This window comes from Fistularia commersonii, chromosome 13 (genome assembly GCF_037954325.1).
Source record: "Fistularia commersonii isolate RoL2024-O1a breed Wild chromosome 13, RoL_Fcom_v1.0, whole genome shotgun sequence".
NCBI lineage: Eukaryota > Metazoa > Chordata > Actinopteri > Syngnathiformes > Fistulariidae > Fistularia > Fistularia commersonii.
Window position 1 is genome coordinate 4,017,074 of NC_141296.1, and position 19,039 is coordinate 4,036,112.

Sequence of the window (19,039 nt, forward strand, 5' to 3'; positions counted from 1 at the left end):
CATTGTTAAGTACCTTGATACAAACATGTACAAAAGAGTATCTTTTTTTTATTGATAGGATAAATATAGGGTTGTTAACTTAAAAATTTCACATCGGTTAAATATGGATGTAACAGGGAGGGTCACAAGGTTATGACAGAACAGTTAATTCTTCCTTCAGAAACATAACAGAAAATAATAAACCAATAAAGGGCGTAACACAGAGAATTGCTTAAGATATTGATTGTATTATATGTGGGTTCCTCTTGGAAAAAAATAATAATGTCAAGTACCGAATGTAAAGTTTACAACAACCCAAGCTGCTGTTATGGCCGGAAGAATGGGTACACGGGCATGTTATTAACCTACCCATGAAATCTTATTACCAAAAATTAATTATCAGGAGGTGCCCTTGTCAAATCACTTGATTGCCGGGAAGAAACGATGTATGTACATCAAACAATGACCCGTAAGGAAGATGAAGGCTGCCTTTATATAATCATAGTCTTAGGAGGGTTGAAACAATGGAATTTAATTTTCAAATAGCTGTTCTGGTTTATTTGGTTTATTAATAATGTCTATGGAGGCTCTCAGTCATACAAGTCATGGTTGACTTTTGTCGAAATCTTTCCATAGCAACTGGACTTGAATTTCTTCCCTTTTTATGTTATGTTCCTTGTTATGTTAATGGGAGAGTTGTTTTGCAGAAACTAGGTTAAATAGGGTTGTTATTTTAACCGTCTCGACCTCTCCTATTAATCGCTTCTTTTGCACAACTTTGCACCACTTGTCTTGGTTTTTACTTTTTGATTTAATGATTATTTTATGTTGGCCGCTAAGCACAGACAAACCATATAATGCAACAGGGGAAATAAGGTGTCCAGTGTTGTGTCTCAGTGATGTGCAGTGAGATTAACGGCAGGTGAGGCAATCAGATTTACAGAATCGGTTTATGAGAGTACCAGGAATCACGAGCGCCCCCTACCATGAGGCAGGAGAACTGCGTGCCTCTTCGCAGACGTATTATGATCGCTCAGCACAAGAAACTAGTGACAGGCATACAGTTGTTGGCAAAAAACAACAACACTGCATTGGAAATGTGATTTCTATTGCAAAAGTGTTTAAGCATTTTAATAGTGACATACAGCGAGAAAACAATACGGTCTTGGTGCAGAGCATGCCAGCAGTCAGCCTTAATGTGCAATCCATGTTGAGGCTCAACAGTCGGCGGCCTCACCGCATGTCTCTTGCATTTGAACAAATGTGTAAATCCAGCAATTTTGATTAGAATCTAAAACTGGCAAAGTTAAATGAAAAATACCTTTATAATCACATACAAATATAACCGTTTAATCTTTTTTTTTTGTTCACACTTTTTTCATTCCAAGATTGGCAAGTGAGGCACGGCATCTTTGCCTCCCCTGACTGCACGTCACTGTTATGACTGATTTTATGGTTTGGGGTGAACTTGTCCTTTAAATAACAATATATAGTATGAAAGGCCCTTGTTATCCATTTAACAAATGGAGAATATACAAATATAGCTCCTCTTAAAAAAGGTCAATTGTCAGATATATTGCTTTCCTTGCCTGGTTTCTTACACTACTGTCACTACATGCCAAGCAGTAAAAATGCAAACTGCGAGTAGGGACTTTGAATATTGGGACTCTGACAGGAAAAGGTATGGAGTTGATTGACCTGATGCAGAGAAGGAAGGTGGATATACCGTGTGTCCAGGAGACCAGGTGGAAAGGTAGTAAGGCTACAAGCTTAGGAGTAGACTTTAAGTTGTACTATCATGGTACTGATATGAAGAGAAATGGAGTAGGAGTTATCTCGAAGGATGTCAGACTTATGTGTCCTAAATTGGAAATTGAAGGTGTAATGCTCAGTGTTGTTAGTGGTTATGCCCCGCAGGTGGGATGTGAGTTTGAGGAGAAGGAGAAGTTCTGGAATCTTCAATGGGCATGTTGGTGCAGGTAAAGAGGGGATGAAGAAGTGATAGGCAGATTTGGTATACAGGATAGGAACGCAGAGGGACAGATGGTGGTAGATTTTGCCAAAAGGATGGAAATGGCTGCAGTGAACACTTATTTTCAGAATAGACAGGAACATAGGGTAACTTATAAGAGCGGAGGTAGGAGCACCCAGGCAGACTACATCTTGTATAGACGAGGTAACCTGAAAGAGACCAGTGACTGCAAAGTAGTTGTAGGTGAGAGTGTAGCCAGACAGCATAGGATGGTGGCTTGTAGGATGACTCTGGTGACAAAGAAGATCAAGAGGACAAAGGCAGAGCACAGAGAGGACAAAGTGGTAGAAGCTGAAAAGGGAGGAGTATTGTATGGTTTTCAGGGAGGAGTTGAGAAAGGCTCTGGTCAGTGAGAGCTTCCAGACTTCCGCAGCTAATGTTATCAGGGAGACGGGTAGAAAAGTACTTGGTGTGTCACCTGGAAGGAAAGTCGATAAGGAAACTTGGTGGTGGAGTGGGGAAGTGCAGGAGTATATAAAGAGAAAGCGGTTAGCAAAGAAGAGGTGGGATACTGAGAGGACTGAATAGAACAGACAGGAGTACAGGGAGATACAACGTAAAGAAAAGATAGAGGTAGCAAAGGCCAAACAAAGGGGGTACGATGACTTGTATGCTCGGTTGGACAGTAAGGAGGGAGAGAATGATCGATACAGGTTGGCGAAACAGAGAGCTGGAGATGGAAAGGATGTACAACAGGCCCTGGTGATCAAGGATAGAGAGGGAAATGTATTGACAGATGCTAGAAGACTATAGTAGACCACAAAGTAGCACATATTTGTAAAAGTGAAGTGAGGAAGGCATTTGAAGAGGATGAAGAGTGGAAAGGCAGTGGGTCCTGATGATATACCTGTGGAGGTGTGGAAGTCTCGAGGAGAAGCAGCGGTAGAGTTTCTGACTAGATTATTCAACAGGATCTTTGTGAGTGAGCGAGAAAATAAAAAATTCACATGATCCGCGCCAAGGGAGTTCCCGCAACTTGAATACACTTCGTGACGCCGCCGCACCTTTTGAACCGGCGTTGCTCATCTTGGAGAACGCCTAGCAGCTTCCAGCATACCTCGGCCACTTCATCCGGGTAGTTCGAACAATACGCATACCAAATGTCGTGTTCCTATCTTTCGTGTGGCATATTTTTATATCTCTGTGCTTATTTTGTGTACTTTTTAATTACCATCATGGGCCCTAAGAAAGCAACTGGTGAACCCAGAAAGAAGATGCTCTCTAGGGAAATTAAGCATGAAATAATAGCAAAGCATAAACATGGAGTACGTACAAACCTGAATATAATATCTGGTTGGATTGAATCAATTTGTTTTCTGTGATTTTAAAACGGGGGGAAAAAAAATCAACATATGGACCCACTTCTGGAGCGAATTAAACTTGTATCTTAAGGGACAACTGGATATTTATTCAACACACGTTCCTACCTTGCTGCAAGGCATTATCCAGTAGGAAACAGCCAAGAAAGGCAGGCCGACAGTGACGCCCAGCACCGTCCAGCATTTCACCCCGATGGATTGCTGCCTCAGGCCGGGCAGGTTCTCGTACCAAATGGTCAGCAGCTGCTGCTGACAGTTAGGATGGGCGACAAACTGGCGAGAGAGTCAAACAAATGAGAGAAAAATGTGAGATGGAAGGAGCGTGTAGCGTTTATCATGGATGTTACCATTTATAAAGAAGAAAAAGGCTTATCTTCCTCGCTTTTAAACATTTGAAAATATTTCACACCACGGACCCGAACACTGTGCGGAAATAGACCGAGAACATAAAGCCTGATGTGAAACACTGCATTTACCAGAAGATTTTTTTATATACAATAATACATGCGAGATTTTTTTTTTTTTTTTTTTTCAAAAATTACATTTTTTATTATCATTCCAAGCTTTGATTGAATTATCATCGTCAAAGCAACAGTTGTGATTGGGGTTTCTTTGACCTTATTTTAATATTCAAAAATTCCTGGGAAACTAAGTTTGCAGGATAAATTCAAATCCGACGTTTTTTGTTTTTTTTTTCTATGAGAAATTATCACCAATTAATTTATCAAGAGGTGAAAATTAGAATATTGTAGTAAAGTTCTTTATCTTCTGTAATGCAATTACAAAAACAAAAACGTCATATATTCTGGATTCATTACAAATCAACTGAAATATTGCAAGCCTTTTATTATTTCAATATTGCTGATTATGGTTTCCTTCCTAAGAAAACTCAAAAATCCTATCTCAAATATAAGAATATCATGAAAAAGTAATTTTTGTTTTTTTAATTGCATTACAGAAGATTAAAGCACTTTATCACAATATTCTAATTTTCTGAGAAAGACCTGTATGAGAATTATTAGTCATGGTGATTTTACTCTTAAATACAGAATGATCCGTTTCACCGGCGATGAAATCAAGGAATATATCACCGCACAGTAAATAAGGGTATTCACAAGGCTCGTAAGTGTTGGAAAATTAAAAAAAAATCCTGAAGTAATGAAAATAAGCATTTCAACCTCATGAGTAAAGGAAATGATGAATGATGTACTTTTCCCCTTCACATGAAAGAAATCGATAATGTTGTTACGTATGTTTAAATTCAAAAATTCCTGGGAAACCAAGTTTGCAGGATAAATTCATATCGGACGTTTTTTCATTTTTTTTGGTTTTTATGTGAAATTATCACCAATTAATTTATCAAGATCTGAAATTCAGCTGACGGCATCTTGTTACTGGAAGCATCCACACGGCTTATTCAGAGAAGCCGGTTGAGAAATTAATTAATCATACATTGTGCACATGAAAGCGGGCAGAAAATTTGTGCGCGCACATCAATAAATGAAGAATTTGCTTAATGACACATCACTTCCTTGGCATTTCAGCATCTGCTGATGAATTTAACCAAAGAAATAAACTGATTCATTAAAACGACTCCCAGTCTGGTGAGGCTTCTTAGAAAAAAAAACAAGGAATGAGGATAAATGGTTTTGTTCCATCTGGAGGAAGGATGTTGAAAACAGACCAATCAATGCTCAGTATGCAATCGCGTTCGTATTTGAGCTTTGATTTTCTTTCACAGCTTTGAGCCGCCGAGTTCTTCCTTCGTTGGTTTTTTGGTTCCTCTCTCTCTCTCTCTCGTATCAATCTTTTCCACGGCTCGGCTAAGACCGTCGTATTAAAGTATCCGAAATGACATTTGGCATCCTTCCCTCCGTGGGTCAGTGGGTCAGGTATACGCCGGGTCAATATTTTCCGCATCCAGAGGGCGACCGCTCACCATCGGACATGGCGCCCCGATCAAAAATTGGGGTTAACGTAGTTTCCCCGCCGGTGTCCGGCGGCCACGCTGTCAAATCACCGACCCGTGACATTACCCCTCTCTGCATCCAGCACCGAGTCACGCTCCACCTGGTTTCCATGGCAACCTTTCCCTCCCCCTCTCTCCTGGTCTCCCTTGTAATTAGCTTTCCAAGAATTGGCGACAGATAGCTTGTACGGGATAAAGACGCAGCTTGAATATTTACGGGAAAAAACAACGTAAATACACATATGAGATTCTAAAATACAAGAAAACAGGCTTCGCTCGAGTTGAACGAAGCAACTGAATATGACTTTTTTTGCATCCCTCGATTTGTACTTAATCGCAAAGCCTCGCTTACATGTCCTGTCGGCCACAATGTTCCCCACGGGCCGAGAAAGCCCTCCATAACGGCGTGATGTAAAATTTTAGTTAGCCTACTTTTTTAAAAATTTTTTTAAATTTTATTTGCCTATTTCTCTTGCACTCTTCTAAAGTTCCGTGCAACTGGATCCCTCAATCGCCACAGTTTAATCCATACGCGATTAAATATTCTGTGGGCAGGGATATCACGCTAATCGTGTTCTCAGTGCAACAGTACGCCACTTTTAGGCTGTTTTACAGGACAGAGTTTTATTTAAAATAGATATTTGAACTCAGTCGTACTCATATGAATAACTGCGCACCATGTAAATAACTTGCCCCTTTATTTTTATTTTTATCCTGTATATACTCCCATTGCAGATTTTTTTTTTTTGTGCCCTTTTTTTAAATCCTTATTCATTTCTAACCAGTATCCAGCATCAAAAAGAAAAATGCAAAATTACATATCCTCAATACTTCTTTTCTAAGGCAGGTACAGTTCATACCACTTTCCCCATCTGTTTAAAATACACAATTCCCAGTTTATTTCGCTAACATGAAACAAGGTGCCGCTAACAGGCATATTTTTGTTGTGATTTAAACACAGTCGACACACAAATACAAATAAAAACCACGCCGTGTGAAAGGGTGAACGCTGTTTATTTTGATATCGCAGTTACTGTCTGAGTAATAGGGTCTTTTTCCGTCCAGAAACAGGAATGTGAAAATGAGCGAGGCAATAAGTGGGCTATAACTTTGGTTTGTCTTCATTATGCGGCGCACAAGTATGGAGCCCGGATCGTTTAAAGGGCTTTCGCACCACCTATTTATGGGTTTCTGTGAAGTTTATGATTATTAGAACCAGAATTATGTGTAAGACAGCAGACGCGGCGCTGTATGCAGATGATGAAGGAAATCAGGCCTGATGAATATTCTGCATATGGTGTGTGGCATCCCTTTGGTTGAATTCCGGCTTTTGACAGGAAATAATCATGATTCATTTCTATCTTTGGATTCATTAATATGAATCCGCTCTATCTTCCTTTTTTTTTTCTTTTTTTCCCGAACCATCCATCTTCGAGCGCGGTCGAGCCACTCGGCAAAGCTTACCGACATGTCCAGACAGTGAAAAGGTCTGTCCGGGTCGTCCATTTCTGCACAAACCCCCCCCCCCCCCAAATCTCAGTTCACGTACTTGAGAACAGAACCAATTATTTGGCCTCACCGCAAAATACAGGGAGCTGTTCCGCGGCCCGCGTACCAGATTCCACGGGTATCAGCGCGATAGCTCGATAACCGATCTGACACGGAAACTGTCAAAAAATGATTGTAAGTGACGGTAAACCGAACGGACGACCGTGGAGGATTGCAGCCCAGATGAAAAATCTTGCTCGGCTCAGCTCGCGCGAAGTGATTTCGGTTCTCGGAGAAGTCGTCGAATCCCGTCAACGCCGGTTAAATAAAACGTCTGACATACCGGGAAATGCTGATTTGCATCCTTGCAGTCAGTTCAATTACAAGGACAATACCAAGTGGGCGACATAGCTTAGAGGTATGTCATGTTGGGGGGGGTAAGGGAAAGGTTAGCCCTTGTATAAACAATGTTAATCTACATGTAAACAAACAGTTCAGAGAACCAGAACATGAATCCAGTCTGGCCTTACTCCTACTTTAAGGGTACTGGAAAATGATTATGCTCCATTTTCCCCATCAATTTTATTTATCTCACCCAATCCCAGTGCAGGGTGTGCAGCATAAGAACTATAAGCGGTATGGATCAGTATATTATGGTATGGATAAGTGGGTTGTATTCACATTGCTTATCTTTCACTTATGTTTTCTGTATAATGTATATTTTCATGAGTAAGCCGGGTTCCCCTGACAGCCCGAATGCAATACCCTCTTCCATTGTTTATGTTTGATCGTTCCAATAGTTGAAATAAAATGGAGAATGAAATATACTGCACGAAAAAATAAAGGGAACATGTAACAACACAATGTATCTCCATGTCAGTCACACTTGTGTGAAATCAAATTGTCCATCAAGGAAGCAACACTGATTGATTTTGACATGTTTTAAAGACGTTTTGATCGGCCTGTCGCTTTGTTTTTTCCGTTTTAATTTTGATTTCAATCAAGACCTCCATGTGTTAATCATAATAATTTGTGTGTGATTTTGTTGTCAGCACAAGTACCGTAATTTCCGGACTATTGAGCGCACCTCAATATTAGCCGCACCGGCTAGCCGATCGCTATCTCGGGCTTCCTCCTGCGCACTAAAACCATCAATGTCGTCTTCTTCGGTGTCGGAGTTGAACGGACTCAGAATTTCCCCGTCATTTCATCGGTCCGATGTGACGAGGATAAATGTTTTAGCGGCGTGAGGCTCGTTAGCGTCCACAACCCCAAAAAGTCCATCTATCAGCCGCATCATTGTTTACGTGAAAAAAGTCGTGGCTCATCGTCCGGAAATTACCGTATTTAATACGAATATTTCATTCATTCCCATCCAGGATGTGTTATTTTAGTGTTCCCTTTATCTTTTTTGGTGGACCCCGTTCTAGAAGAATTGGTCAAAAGCCCATCTTACCTTCTTTACTTCATATTTAATTGCAAGTTTGACACGACTGAGGCAGGGCCGGTTGTAGGGGCTCGGTACGCACTGGTCCACGTCGCCGTTCAGAATGGCCTCCACTTCTTCTGTGTCGCGACAAAGGTCCAGCACGCCGACCACGAAGTCCTTGCACTGCATGGAGAGCTTGCGGTAGTCGTTCTGCACGAGGCCGGACACACACGGATAAACAACATAGCAGAAAGGGAAAATAAGAAGTGTGAAAACGGTGAAGCTCCGATAAAAACAAATACCAATCAAACAACAAGTGCGCCATCACTTTCCAATTTTGCATCATACTTTGTACCTTTGCATGTCTAATTTGCAATTATATGTATGAACCGGTTCTCCAAACACTACAGGGGGAGAAAGTGAGTCATCATCTGTATCCCTTAGAAATATGCAAATGAGCAGTTTCTGCAACATCGAAACAAGTGAATGTTAAAGGAAGGTTGATCCTGTGATTCGGCTGGTGACCTTTCCATTTAAAGGTTAGCGCGGCTTCATGCTCGATATCATATCAACCGGATCATGCAGGAATATTTCCTTAGGGATATACTTCTGTGGAAGAAGTTCTCTTATCTTGATTAATACTAATAAACAACTCATTCTGACGCATGTATCAAACTCAAAATAAATAAAATAGGCTTATCAATAAAAAGCATCGCAGATAATGACTTTGATAACCCAATACATTTTACCGTCTTGATATCCTATATAGCAGCATCAATTTGTGAACATCAAAGAATAGAATATATATATAAATTATTTAAGGAAAAAATTATAACAGATTTTTTTAAGTAAAATAAAATAAAAGTAAATTGAATGAAATAATATATCTATGTTAAAAAATACACCTATATATATATATATATATATATATTATATTTATGTACGTTTTTTCTTAATCTTTATGTTGTGTGTATATATAAATATCATATAATGATAATAATTATATACATATATTTATTATATATATTATATATATATATATATTTAATTTAATTTAATCTAATTTAATTTGATTTTTTTTTTTTGTATCAATAAATTACCATACAGAAATGTGAAAATTGATGAGATGAGAGAGAGATGAGAACAACTTTATTAATCCCGAAGGAAATTGTTGTGCCAGAGTTTCAAGAGCAAAAACATAACAGTAATAGATAATAGAAGAAAGGAGGAAGAATAAGAAATATAATGAAATATGAATTGTCTAACTGTTAGCAGTAACTACAAAGATTGAAGATTCCCTGCGGCTGAGGGAAGAGGAATTAAAAAGTCTGATAGCCTCAGGTAGGAAAGAAAATTGTAAGTAAGCTTGGATTTATATAGTAGATATATCATGAGCGGCATTACACTCAGCAGATTTGGGGTTTGCAGGGTTGCTGAGAATTGAGTTGGACGGCTCTGGGGGACAAAGGTTGACCTTCTCCTCTGAGATTTGCAGGCGGGGAAGCGGCAGAGTCTGCGACCAGCTAATCTGTCCGTTTGCAATGTACAATGATGATCAAATTTCATATTTTTAGGTACAGCAGACTTTGAAGGGTATGACTAGAAATTGCATAATAACTTATTATCATACTAAGATGTTACTAGGATGTACAGTCTGGCCTACTGGTGTATGAAATGTAACATTTATGTTAATCACCATTCATTTTGAATGAATGTGTTGAATTTTTGTTTTCATTGACCAACCTTGGCACCTTAGTGAGGGCTTTTCTTGTTCAAAACATTAGCATTACAGCATTACGCAATTAATTTTAAGACTCCTAATTGTTCTCCACTGAATGAGATGGAATTGTTATACACGGGTAATTAGGTTTGTGATTAAATGAAAACTGGTCCAGCGTGCAGCCAGCGTCTCAGGCAAAAACGACTGAACGTTATACTGAGTATAACTTTGCGACCCAATTTAAAGTAATTTAGACACAGTGATCTTATGCTTAAACACTCAAGATATCAAATTAAGGGATACAATCAAATGTATTAAAGTAATGCTTCATCATATAATATATAATTGTATATATATTCAAATTTTGAGAATTTTTTTAGTCTTTGCCACTACCACATTTTCAAAAACCTCACAGAACTCAGAGACAAGTGTACACTTGGAAACCTCACAGTGTTTTTGCAGTGCTCATCTGAAATACGTATTCAGTGTATTTCTTTAACATAATGCACAACAAGGGAAATTGATTTTGAAAATAAATATATACGAATAAAAAGTAAATAAACCTTTTTTACCATAGCTACATAGATACAAGGGAGGTTCAAATTATTCAAAATATATAATTTACTATCATGCTGAACAGTCTGGAGTTCCACAAAAATATTTTAAAATTAATGTGATCCCCATAACATTTAGGAATTTATTTCAAAGTTGTTTACTTGAAAAATAAGTCAGGCAAATGAGTAAATCTAATGTTAGTTTTGTCTGTGGAGGTTCTCATTCATCCAGGTCATGGCGAATTCTTGTGGAAATCTTCTTGTCGTGGTGACCGGACTTCACCCCAAATTCAAGCCTAAATTCATTTATATTTTCAAATACGCAAGTATCATTTTTCATGTTACTGCATCAGAATTTCGTAACCGTCAAGCGGTGTCTCACATCTTGTGATTGTGTTACCCAACAGTGTCTGAAATTCACTCCTCTGCTATCTTCTCGGGGGCAAAAATAATAAAAATCTGAGACGGTGACGAGCTGTGGCAGCGAGAGTGTGAAGAACTCTTGCCGTTCGTGGCTTTTAATCTGACCTCCAGGGCTCCCGGCAATCAGGAGCCAGGAGACGCGCTCTGCAGAGCAGTTATGCGAAAAGCGATATAAAATTAATAGGATTAAAAAAAAAAAAAAAAAAAAAACGGTTTCGTACGAACATAGATCACTGTATGCTATGCTACCATTAGTATTTTCTTTTTCGTTTAACAGTAATATTGCACTGATTTTATATGTCAACATTTTTTATAAAAAACTATTTTGGAATATTTTGCCTTTTTTTAGATCATTTTATAGTATCTTTGAATTAAGTTAGTCACGGATCTCTGGTTAAACAAATAATACCTGTAGATGATTCAACGCTAATGCACTCAACAAATTGTTTTTTTTTTTTTTCCAAAGCATTCACGGGCGCTTTGCTTGTAAATGCCGAGATGAAATAAAATAATACATATTAATAGAAATAAAATAAAACAGACACAGGTCTTTCCGCCACATCCAAATAGATCATTGCTGAGCATTTGTTAACCCACCCAGACATTGTGTAGCGGGTTTGCATCCAGCCCTGGATGCTTACTGTGGACAATAATAAAGTGACAAAAAAAAAAAAAAACCTTTCCACATCTCCCAAACACTCCCGCATCGCCACACATCTCACACACCCAACAAGCACATTTCAGAACTGTGTGATATCATGATGCTTGAAATAACATCATTTGGACTTACAGTTCCCTGATATTTTTCTAAAAGCAGACACACAAAAAAAAACAGCCAATAGCAAAGCAATGACATCATCGGAAAGAACAATAGGAGGTAAAGTACGGCAGCCAAAACAGAGATCTAATATTTGGAGGTCAAGCCAGCCAGATGTTTACAGTATGAGAGCCGGATTCTTTAAAATGAATCATAACGTCGCATATTTCAACAGCATATGTTATCCAAGCAAAGCATATACAGGACTGACTCTTCTGTATTACAATTACAACAACAAAAATGTCATATATTCTGGATTCATTACAGATCTACTGAAATATTGCAAGCATTTTATTATTTTAATATTGCTGATTATAGCTTACATCTTAAGAAAACTCAAAAATCCTATCTCAAAATATTAGACTATCATGAGATGGGATGAGATGAGATAAGATAAGATAAGATAAACTTTATTGAAACTTTATTTATTTTGTCACAGCAGAATAACAGTTTTACAGGACTGTCTCAGAAAATTCAAATATTGTGATAAAGTTCTTTATCTTCTGTAATGCAATTACAAAAACAAAAATGTCATACATTCTGGATTCATTACAAATCTACTGAAATACTGCAAGCTTTTTATTATTTTAATACTGCTGATTATGGCTTACATCTTAAGAAAACTCAAAAAATTCTATCTCAAAATATTAGAATATCATGAAAAAGTTTTTTTTTTTTTTTTTTAATTGCATTACAATATTCGAATTTTCTGACACAGACCTGTATGAGAATAAATAGTCATGTTGATTTTTACTCTTAAATACAGAATGATCCGTTTCACCGGCGATGAAATCAAGGAATATATCACCGCACAGTAAATAAGGGTATTCACAAGGCTCGTAAGTGTTGGGAAATAAAAAAAAAAAAAAAAATCCCGAAGTAATGAAAATAAGCATTTCAGCCTCATGAGTAAAGGAAATGATGAATGATGTGCTTTTCCCCTTCACATGAAAGAAATCAATGATGTTGTTATGTATGTTTAAATTCATCTAAAGGTGCAGCTTCAGGGTAAAACATGAACAAGTATGTCATCTTATCCCAACAATTTGCATCGTTAGACACACATCAAGAACACGGAGCCATTAAATGCACATGTGTGCATTTTCAATCAAAGTGCAAGGCGAGAGGCTCGTGCCTCGAGGGGCCGCGATAAAAGAACGGGAAAAGATGTTTTGAGATTGAAAATGGAGAGAGAACAGTGTGAAGCGGAGTGAAAATGGTCACAGATGAGTGATCCGAGGGGCGACGTGAGCTGAGCCTCCGCTACAACGAAGGGGGTGGAGGGTTGAAATAGAGGAATGAAAAAAAAAAAAAAAAGAAAAGATCGGTTACTTTTCCTTGACGACGATTCTAAACGTCTCCAAATATTTTTAAAATATTCAAATATCCTCAATTAAAGATGAAGGGCAGTTGCAGGATGCAGAAAAGCCTGAAAAATACGGTGAATTTCTGCATATCCGATAGAGTCCGATGATTCATTTGGATTCTGTTTAATTAGGTGTCACCATAAGTAATCATTAAATTATCATTTAAAAATTCATTTTTTTATATATTTTTTGAAATGAACATCTATATGTTGAGCATTCGACAAAAGTTAACATGCCAGCCACTTGTTTCCTGTAAGATTAAGATGGATTATTTTTGGAACCGTAAGCTTGTCAAAGGGGCGTTGGCAAGAATTACAATTAAAATAACTATGAATTGAAGGAAATTTGGCTGAAATTAAATAGGTGCAGATAGAAATGTCATAAAAAGCAAGCAAAAGATAAAATCGGCAGCATTGTTGAGAAAGGGAAAAATTAAGTTAATATAGAAATATAGATATCTTATTAAGTTAAGATATCTATATTTCATGTCAGATAAGTTGGACATATGTGTTTTGAATGAACTGCTCCATGAGTCGCACATACTTTTGAATTAACAACACGTTTACTTTGTTGTTACTTAAAATGTTTATTTTGTTTCTATGTTTCTAGATTAGTTAATAACCATTTTTTTGTTTTCACATAACTGGTGTGCGTCTGACTCCTTTTGCTTTGTGCAAGTTGTGATATCCAGTCTTTTCTTCTTTATTATACAGATAATGAACTCACATTTAGTAAATGAGATAATCATTATGTGCTATACCTCAAATATAAGTGTCTCCCTATCTATTTTGACATGAGTTTGCGATGAAAAATCAATTCTATTTGAACTACAGCAGCTTTCTCTAATATTTGCAAGCTGCTCCCAGCCTCTGGGAGAATCGTATGGTTTGTTACAAAACGAGCCGGAATTAAACTCCTGAAAAGCGTATTCAAAACCGTATTTCTTGGCCTGGATCAAATTAGCCGCCACAAATACTGTGAATCGGTATCAGCTAAAGAAAACTTTTTTAAGGAATTTTACAATGCTTGCAGTTCCAAAAGCACAAACAAACATCTCTGTTTCGTCGTCGGAATCTGCAAACGTCCGAACAGCATAGCGTTGTTGATGATCTAATTCGTCCCTAGGAAATCCACCCGTCGGGTTTCCCCGCAGAGGGACCAGGCCCGACTGTCAAAACACGGTTTGATATTTAACTGCAATTAGGAGACAATGTTGAGGAGGAGTCTTGGCATGGTGAAAGAGGGTGTAGGCAGGTGATAATGGAATGGTAATGAGACACAACTCCAATTCCTCAGGTGGACCCTTCTCATTAACTTGTCTGGAGACGGCGGCTGGAATGACAAGTGGGGAGTCGGAGGAGGAACGATAGAGGAATGGATGACGAGGGAGAAAATTCCAACCGTGCATGGCTGCGCATAGGAAGCTATTTAAACACAGATACAGAAATGGCGTCACATTGTCGCTTAATGATTCCATATCATTTCTTTCCCAAGACTTGACATAGAGTCCTTTTTAAATAGGATTCTGTATGAAGATGATTGTCCACCGAAGAAAACGTAAAACAAATGTTGAAAATAAATAGAAAAAAAAAAGGAATAAATTCATAAATTAATTGATTAATTATTCAATTAATTACTTAAGTAAGCAATTAATTAATTGATGAATTAAACAGTTAATTAATTAATTTATCAATGAAAAATTAAAAAAAACATCTACAGTGTACCCTGACATTTTGTGGGAGTTATGTTCCAAGACCTCCCCACGAAAAGTGAATTTCCATAGTAGAGATGTGATCATTTTGAGAGTATTTACAGATATATGTCTATATATGTCTGCTGTCTGTTTATTTGTGGAATTTTTTTTGTCTAGTTTTTTTGTCTGTTTATTCGTATATTTTTTTGTCTAGCTATTTCCAGTCTTCTGTCTTTCTATTTATATTTAAGTTTATATTTATTCAACATTATTTGTGTGGGTACAACAGTTGGAGCGAGAGTGCGCGAAGCTGATGTTTAGCAAAGGAGATCATTTTGTTTATTTTATGAAATGAATTTTAGTTTAATTTTACGTTATATTTTTTTTACTGTTTTTTTCTTCTTCAGCTAGAACATGGCTATTTCATCACGAAAAATAAATGACAAAACCTGCCGAAAAAAAAAGTGAAAAAACGACAAATATTGTGAAAGCAAAATTTATATGTGGCAGCAGCTGCAGCCTAAAGATTGCCGCCCACCTCCAAAATAAACAAACAAACAAACAAACAAACAAACAAAAAAAGTGCTCCCCTTTTCCCAGGGTTATTAAAATCTGAGTGGTCTCATACATTCTTAATGTGTACGAAAACAAATGTATTAAACCAAAACAGACTCTTTGTTTCTCACATGCTTTCTCTGCGCACGATGATGTTTGTTGATAATTAACATTGCAGTGAGTAAAGTTGTCTAACTTCTTGAAGACATTTAAACCCTCATCCCAGCTTCTTCTGTTGTACAGTAGAAGACTGTCCATGCCCAAGTCCAGATGTAAAGTTTATACCCCTTTGCAGCATATTAGAGTATGAATATATAATTTCATACGTTCCTAATTTCAGCCACAGGGAGATTTTATTGTCTAAAATGTTAGTTCCCTCTCTCTAACTTTCTCATTTGCAGGTCAGTGTGCAGAAGTCAATCTCCACAGGTAATTGATTCGGGGAAATGTAGCAGGTGGCACATTTGGAATCGAGTCCAGCACCTCCAGGCAGAGCCGGAGTCGACAGGGAGCGTGATTGGACATGTTTTGTGTCTTTTCTGAGACAATCCACGTGGATAAATCCCTAAAAAAAAAAAACACCCAAAAGACAAATCGGTTCAAGCTGAGATTCCAGTGGCTCAGTCAGATGCTGGCAATGGGTTTGCAGAATATATGTTTATCATTACCAAATCCGGTTGGTATTCACTCAACCCAAAAGGGTTCATGTTACACCTCTGTTCATCCAGTTGCACTGGCTACCAGTAGCTGCCAGGATCAAGCACAAGGCCCTGACCCTGGCATTCAAAACCACCTCAGGAACAGGTCCAGCATATCTGACCGAAATGATAAGACCTTACGTTCCCGGCAGAGAGCTGCGTTCCTCTAATTCCAACCTATTAGCAGTACCTTTTGCTCGCTCTAAGCGATCTCAGGCAAAACTGTTCTCAGTTCTACTACCTCAGTGGTGGAACAAACTCCCAGAAGCAACAAGACTAGCATCATCTCTCTCAACCCTCGAGAAACTGGCAAAAACATTTCTCTTTCAGGACTTTTTACTGCGCTGATGCCCCAGATCAGGTTGGCAGCAAGTTAGGCTATGCAGTGTGTGAGTGTGTGTGTGTGTGTGTGTGTGTGTACGTTTGTGTGTCTCTGTCCAAAAAAAAAAAAAAAAAAACCCTCACTAACCCAAGCTTACTGTTCTGTATTATTTCCTGTGCATCGTGTATTTGCAAGTGTATTTGCAGTCCCTATGTCCTCTATTGTAAGTCGCTTTGGATAAAAGTGTCTGCCAAATGCAATGTAATGTAATGTAAAATCCATGTCATTTAATTATACACACAGAAATGAACATTTTTATTGGGATAGTTTGATCCAAAATCGGCCAAGTACCTGCAAACGAACCAAAAAGAAGAGTAGGAGAAAAGAAATATACTGACTTACCTTGAACTCTGTCTCGATGTTGGCTAATCTTGCCAGTTCGTTGCTAAGTTCCAGAGCAGTGAGTACTGGATCCTCGCTGCTGAGCGACAGATAAGCGGCGCTGGCCAGGCCCTTGTAGGCATTCATCCTGGAGCGAGAGTGACTGAAGGAATCTTTCTTCTGCTTTTCCACACATTCTGAGCATTTACAGAAGTAGTCATGCGGTCTCTCTATGCGAGCCCCTTTGGTCAAGAGGATATGGACTATCTCATATTCCTGGCAGTGAGCGGCCAGGATGATGGGCGTGATGTCGTGAGAGAAACGCGTTCCGTCTTCATCGTAAGCATAAAAGTCGTCATCGCGCATCTCCTGCTCCAGAGGACTCAAAGCTAAACGGAGACCCCCGCCGAATGCAGGGTGGGCGAGAATGGCTTCCACAATACGGACATAACCCTTGGAAATGGCCAAAAGTAGGCCGTCTCCGATCCTGGCCAAGCCATCCTTCTTAAGCAGCAGCTCGGTGACTTCCAGGTGTTCGTTTCCAACCGCTAGCTGCAACGCATTCTGGCCCATGTAGTCCACGCAGTTAAAGTTAAGTGTTTTGGATTCATCCAGCATTTTGCGAACCACGGGAATGTTTCCGTATTCGGCGGCGTCCAGGAATCGCTCCTCCTCGGCGGTGAGGGCCGAGCCCCGCTCGTTGAACATGTAGGCCGGGCCTCGCACCGCCTGGCGACGCCCCTTCTCCCGCAGGGTGGTGTGGCGCCGATGCATGGCCTCCACCCTGGAAGGGGAGAGAGGAAATCTGGTAATTACCGTATTTTCTGCACTATAAGGCGCATCTGATTATAAGGCGCACCTTCAATAAATGGCCTGTTTTAAAACGGTTTTCATATATAAGGCGCATAGAAAGTACTGTAATGGCCGGGGTTGCGTTATGCTAGATCAGGGGTCGGCAACCCTTAACACCCAAAGAGCCATTTGGACCCGGTTTCCTTGGTAAGAAAACACTGGGAGCCGTAATTACTTTTTGACGTCTAAAATAAAGGTACCACTGTATATATTGCTTTTAATTACCTTTACACTTTGTACAAACAAGTGTGTGGTGGGTTGCTTCTGAAATTCACAAAGTATTACGGAGAAAATTAAATTTTATTAATGTAATGAACCCATTTTGAGCTTTGGGCTTTCAGAGCGTGTAGCGGAGCCTTGACCTGAATTTCAAAAATAAATCGGGAAAAAAATCACTGTGTCAGTAAACAATAAAAAAATAATTATTTGCAAAATATCTTCATAAATATTCATTTTACCTGGTTTACGGGACTTCTACGCCTGAACTTCTGCGCACAGCATCTGCAAATCGGGGCTACCGGCTTCCGCGAGTGTGACGAAAAATAATAAATATAATTTTATTTAATATTTCAAGATCACAATAATCTCCCGACTTAGAACTAAAACTTAAAAAAAGGAATTAACACAAATGAAATACATTTCAATTAAATATCTATAATTTATTTTCCCAAGCCACTCGGGGCCGCAGTGTGAAGATGCATGCGGCTCCGGAGCCGCGGGTTGCTGACCCCTGTGCTAGATGAAGCTGCGCAAAAGGGAGTGTCAACAAAATAGTCAGATAAGTCAGCCAAACTTCATTAATAGAATACAAACCAACGTTCTGACAACTACGTTCACTCCCAAAACAAGTTAGTGCATTCACAATACGGTACCGTACGTACCGGTAGCTCTCTCCGGTATTTGCGACGCCTTCGTTGAAAACAATGTATTTTCAGCTCCATTTGTCACAGTTCAAAGTGTTTCATAAAACAAAAGCACCAAGAAGGTGCTAAATTCACTTACGTTCATGTCGCCAGATAGCGCTGTGAGAGACGCTTCTACTTCTACTTGCCGGAAACTCTGTTTAGATTTCTTTACTCGGTGCGGGTCATCTTGTGGCTTCCTCCACTTCCGTACCATTGATTCATTAATGTTGAATTCTCTCGCTGCTGCTTTATTCCCGTGTTCTACAGCGTGATTGATCTCCTTGAGTGTGAACTGGAATCTATAACAAAGAACTGGAATTCCCCTTTACCGTTTTTTTACCACTGCTGCGACGCCCCCTGACTACAGTAGCCATAATTAGCCAATATTGATCCATAAATAAGGCGCATCGGATTATAAGGCGCACTGTTTGTTTTTGAGAAAATTAAAGGCTTTTATGCGCGCCTTATAGCGCGGAAAATACAGTAACTGAAAGATCGAGGGTTGTTAATACCATTGAAACGGCGGATATTAATGA

The 19,039-nt window shown here is 38.8% G+C and overlaps 1 protein-coding gene across 2 annotated transcripts in view; it reads right to left on the bottom strand.

Annotated features, from left to right (window-relative positions):
- Positions 1-19,039, bottom strand: part of trpc7b (transient receptor potential cation channel, subfamily C, member 7b) — a 60,772-nt gene that overhangs the window by 34,974 nt on the left and 6,759 nt on the right. The window contains exons 2-4 of one of the 2 annotated variants that reach the window (XM_086157871.1): positions 16,768-17,530; positions 8,244-8,426; positions 3,439-3,603 (exon numbers count right to left, since the gene is read on the bottom strand). In XM_086157871.1, coding sequence (XP_086013997.1) covers positions 3,439-3,603; positions 8,244-8,426; positions 16,768-17,530 — 1,111 coding nt within the window. The remainder of the gene's footprint in view (positions 1-3,438; positions 3,604-8,243; positions 8,427-16,767; positions 17,531-19,039) is intronic. The other variant, XM_086157872.1, reaches the window with a different exon arrangement.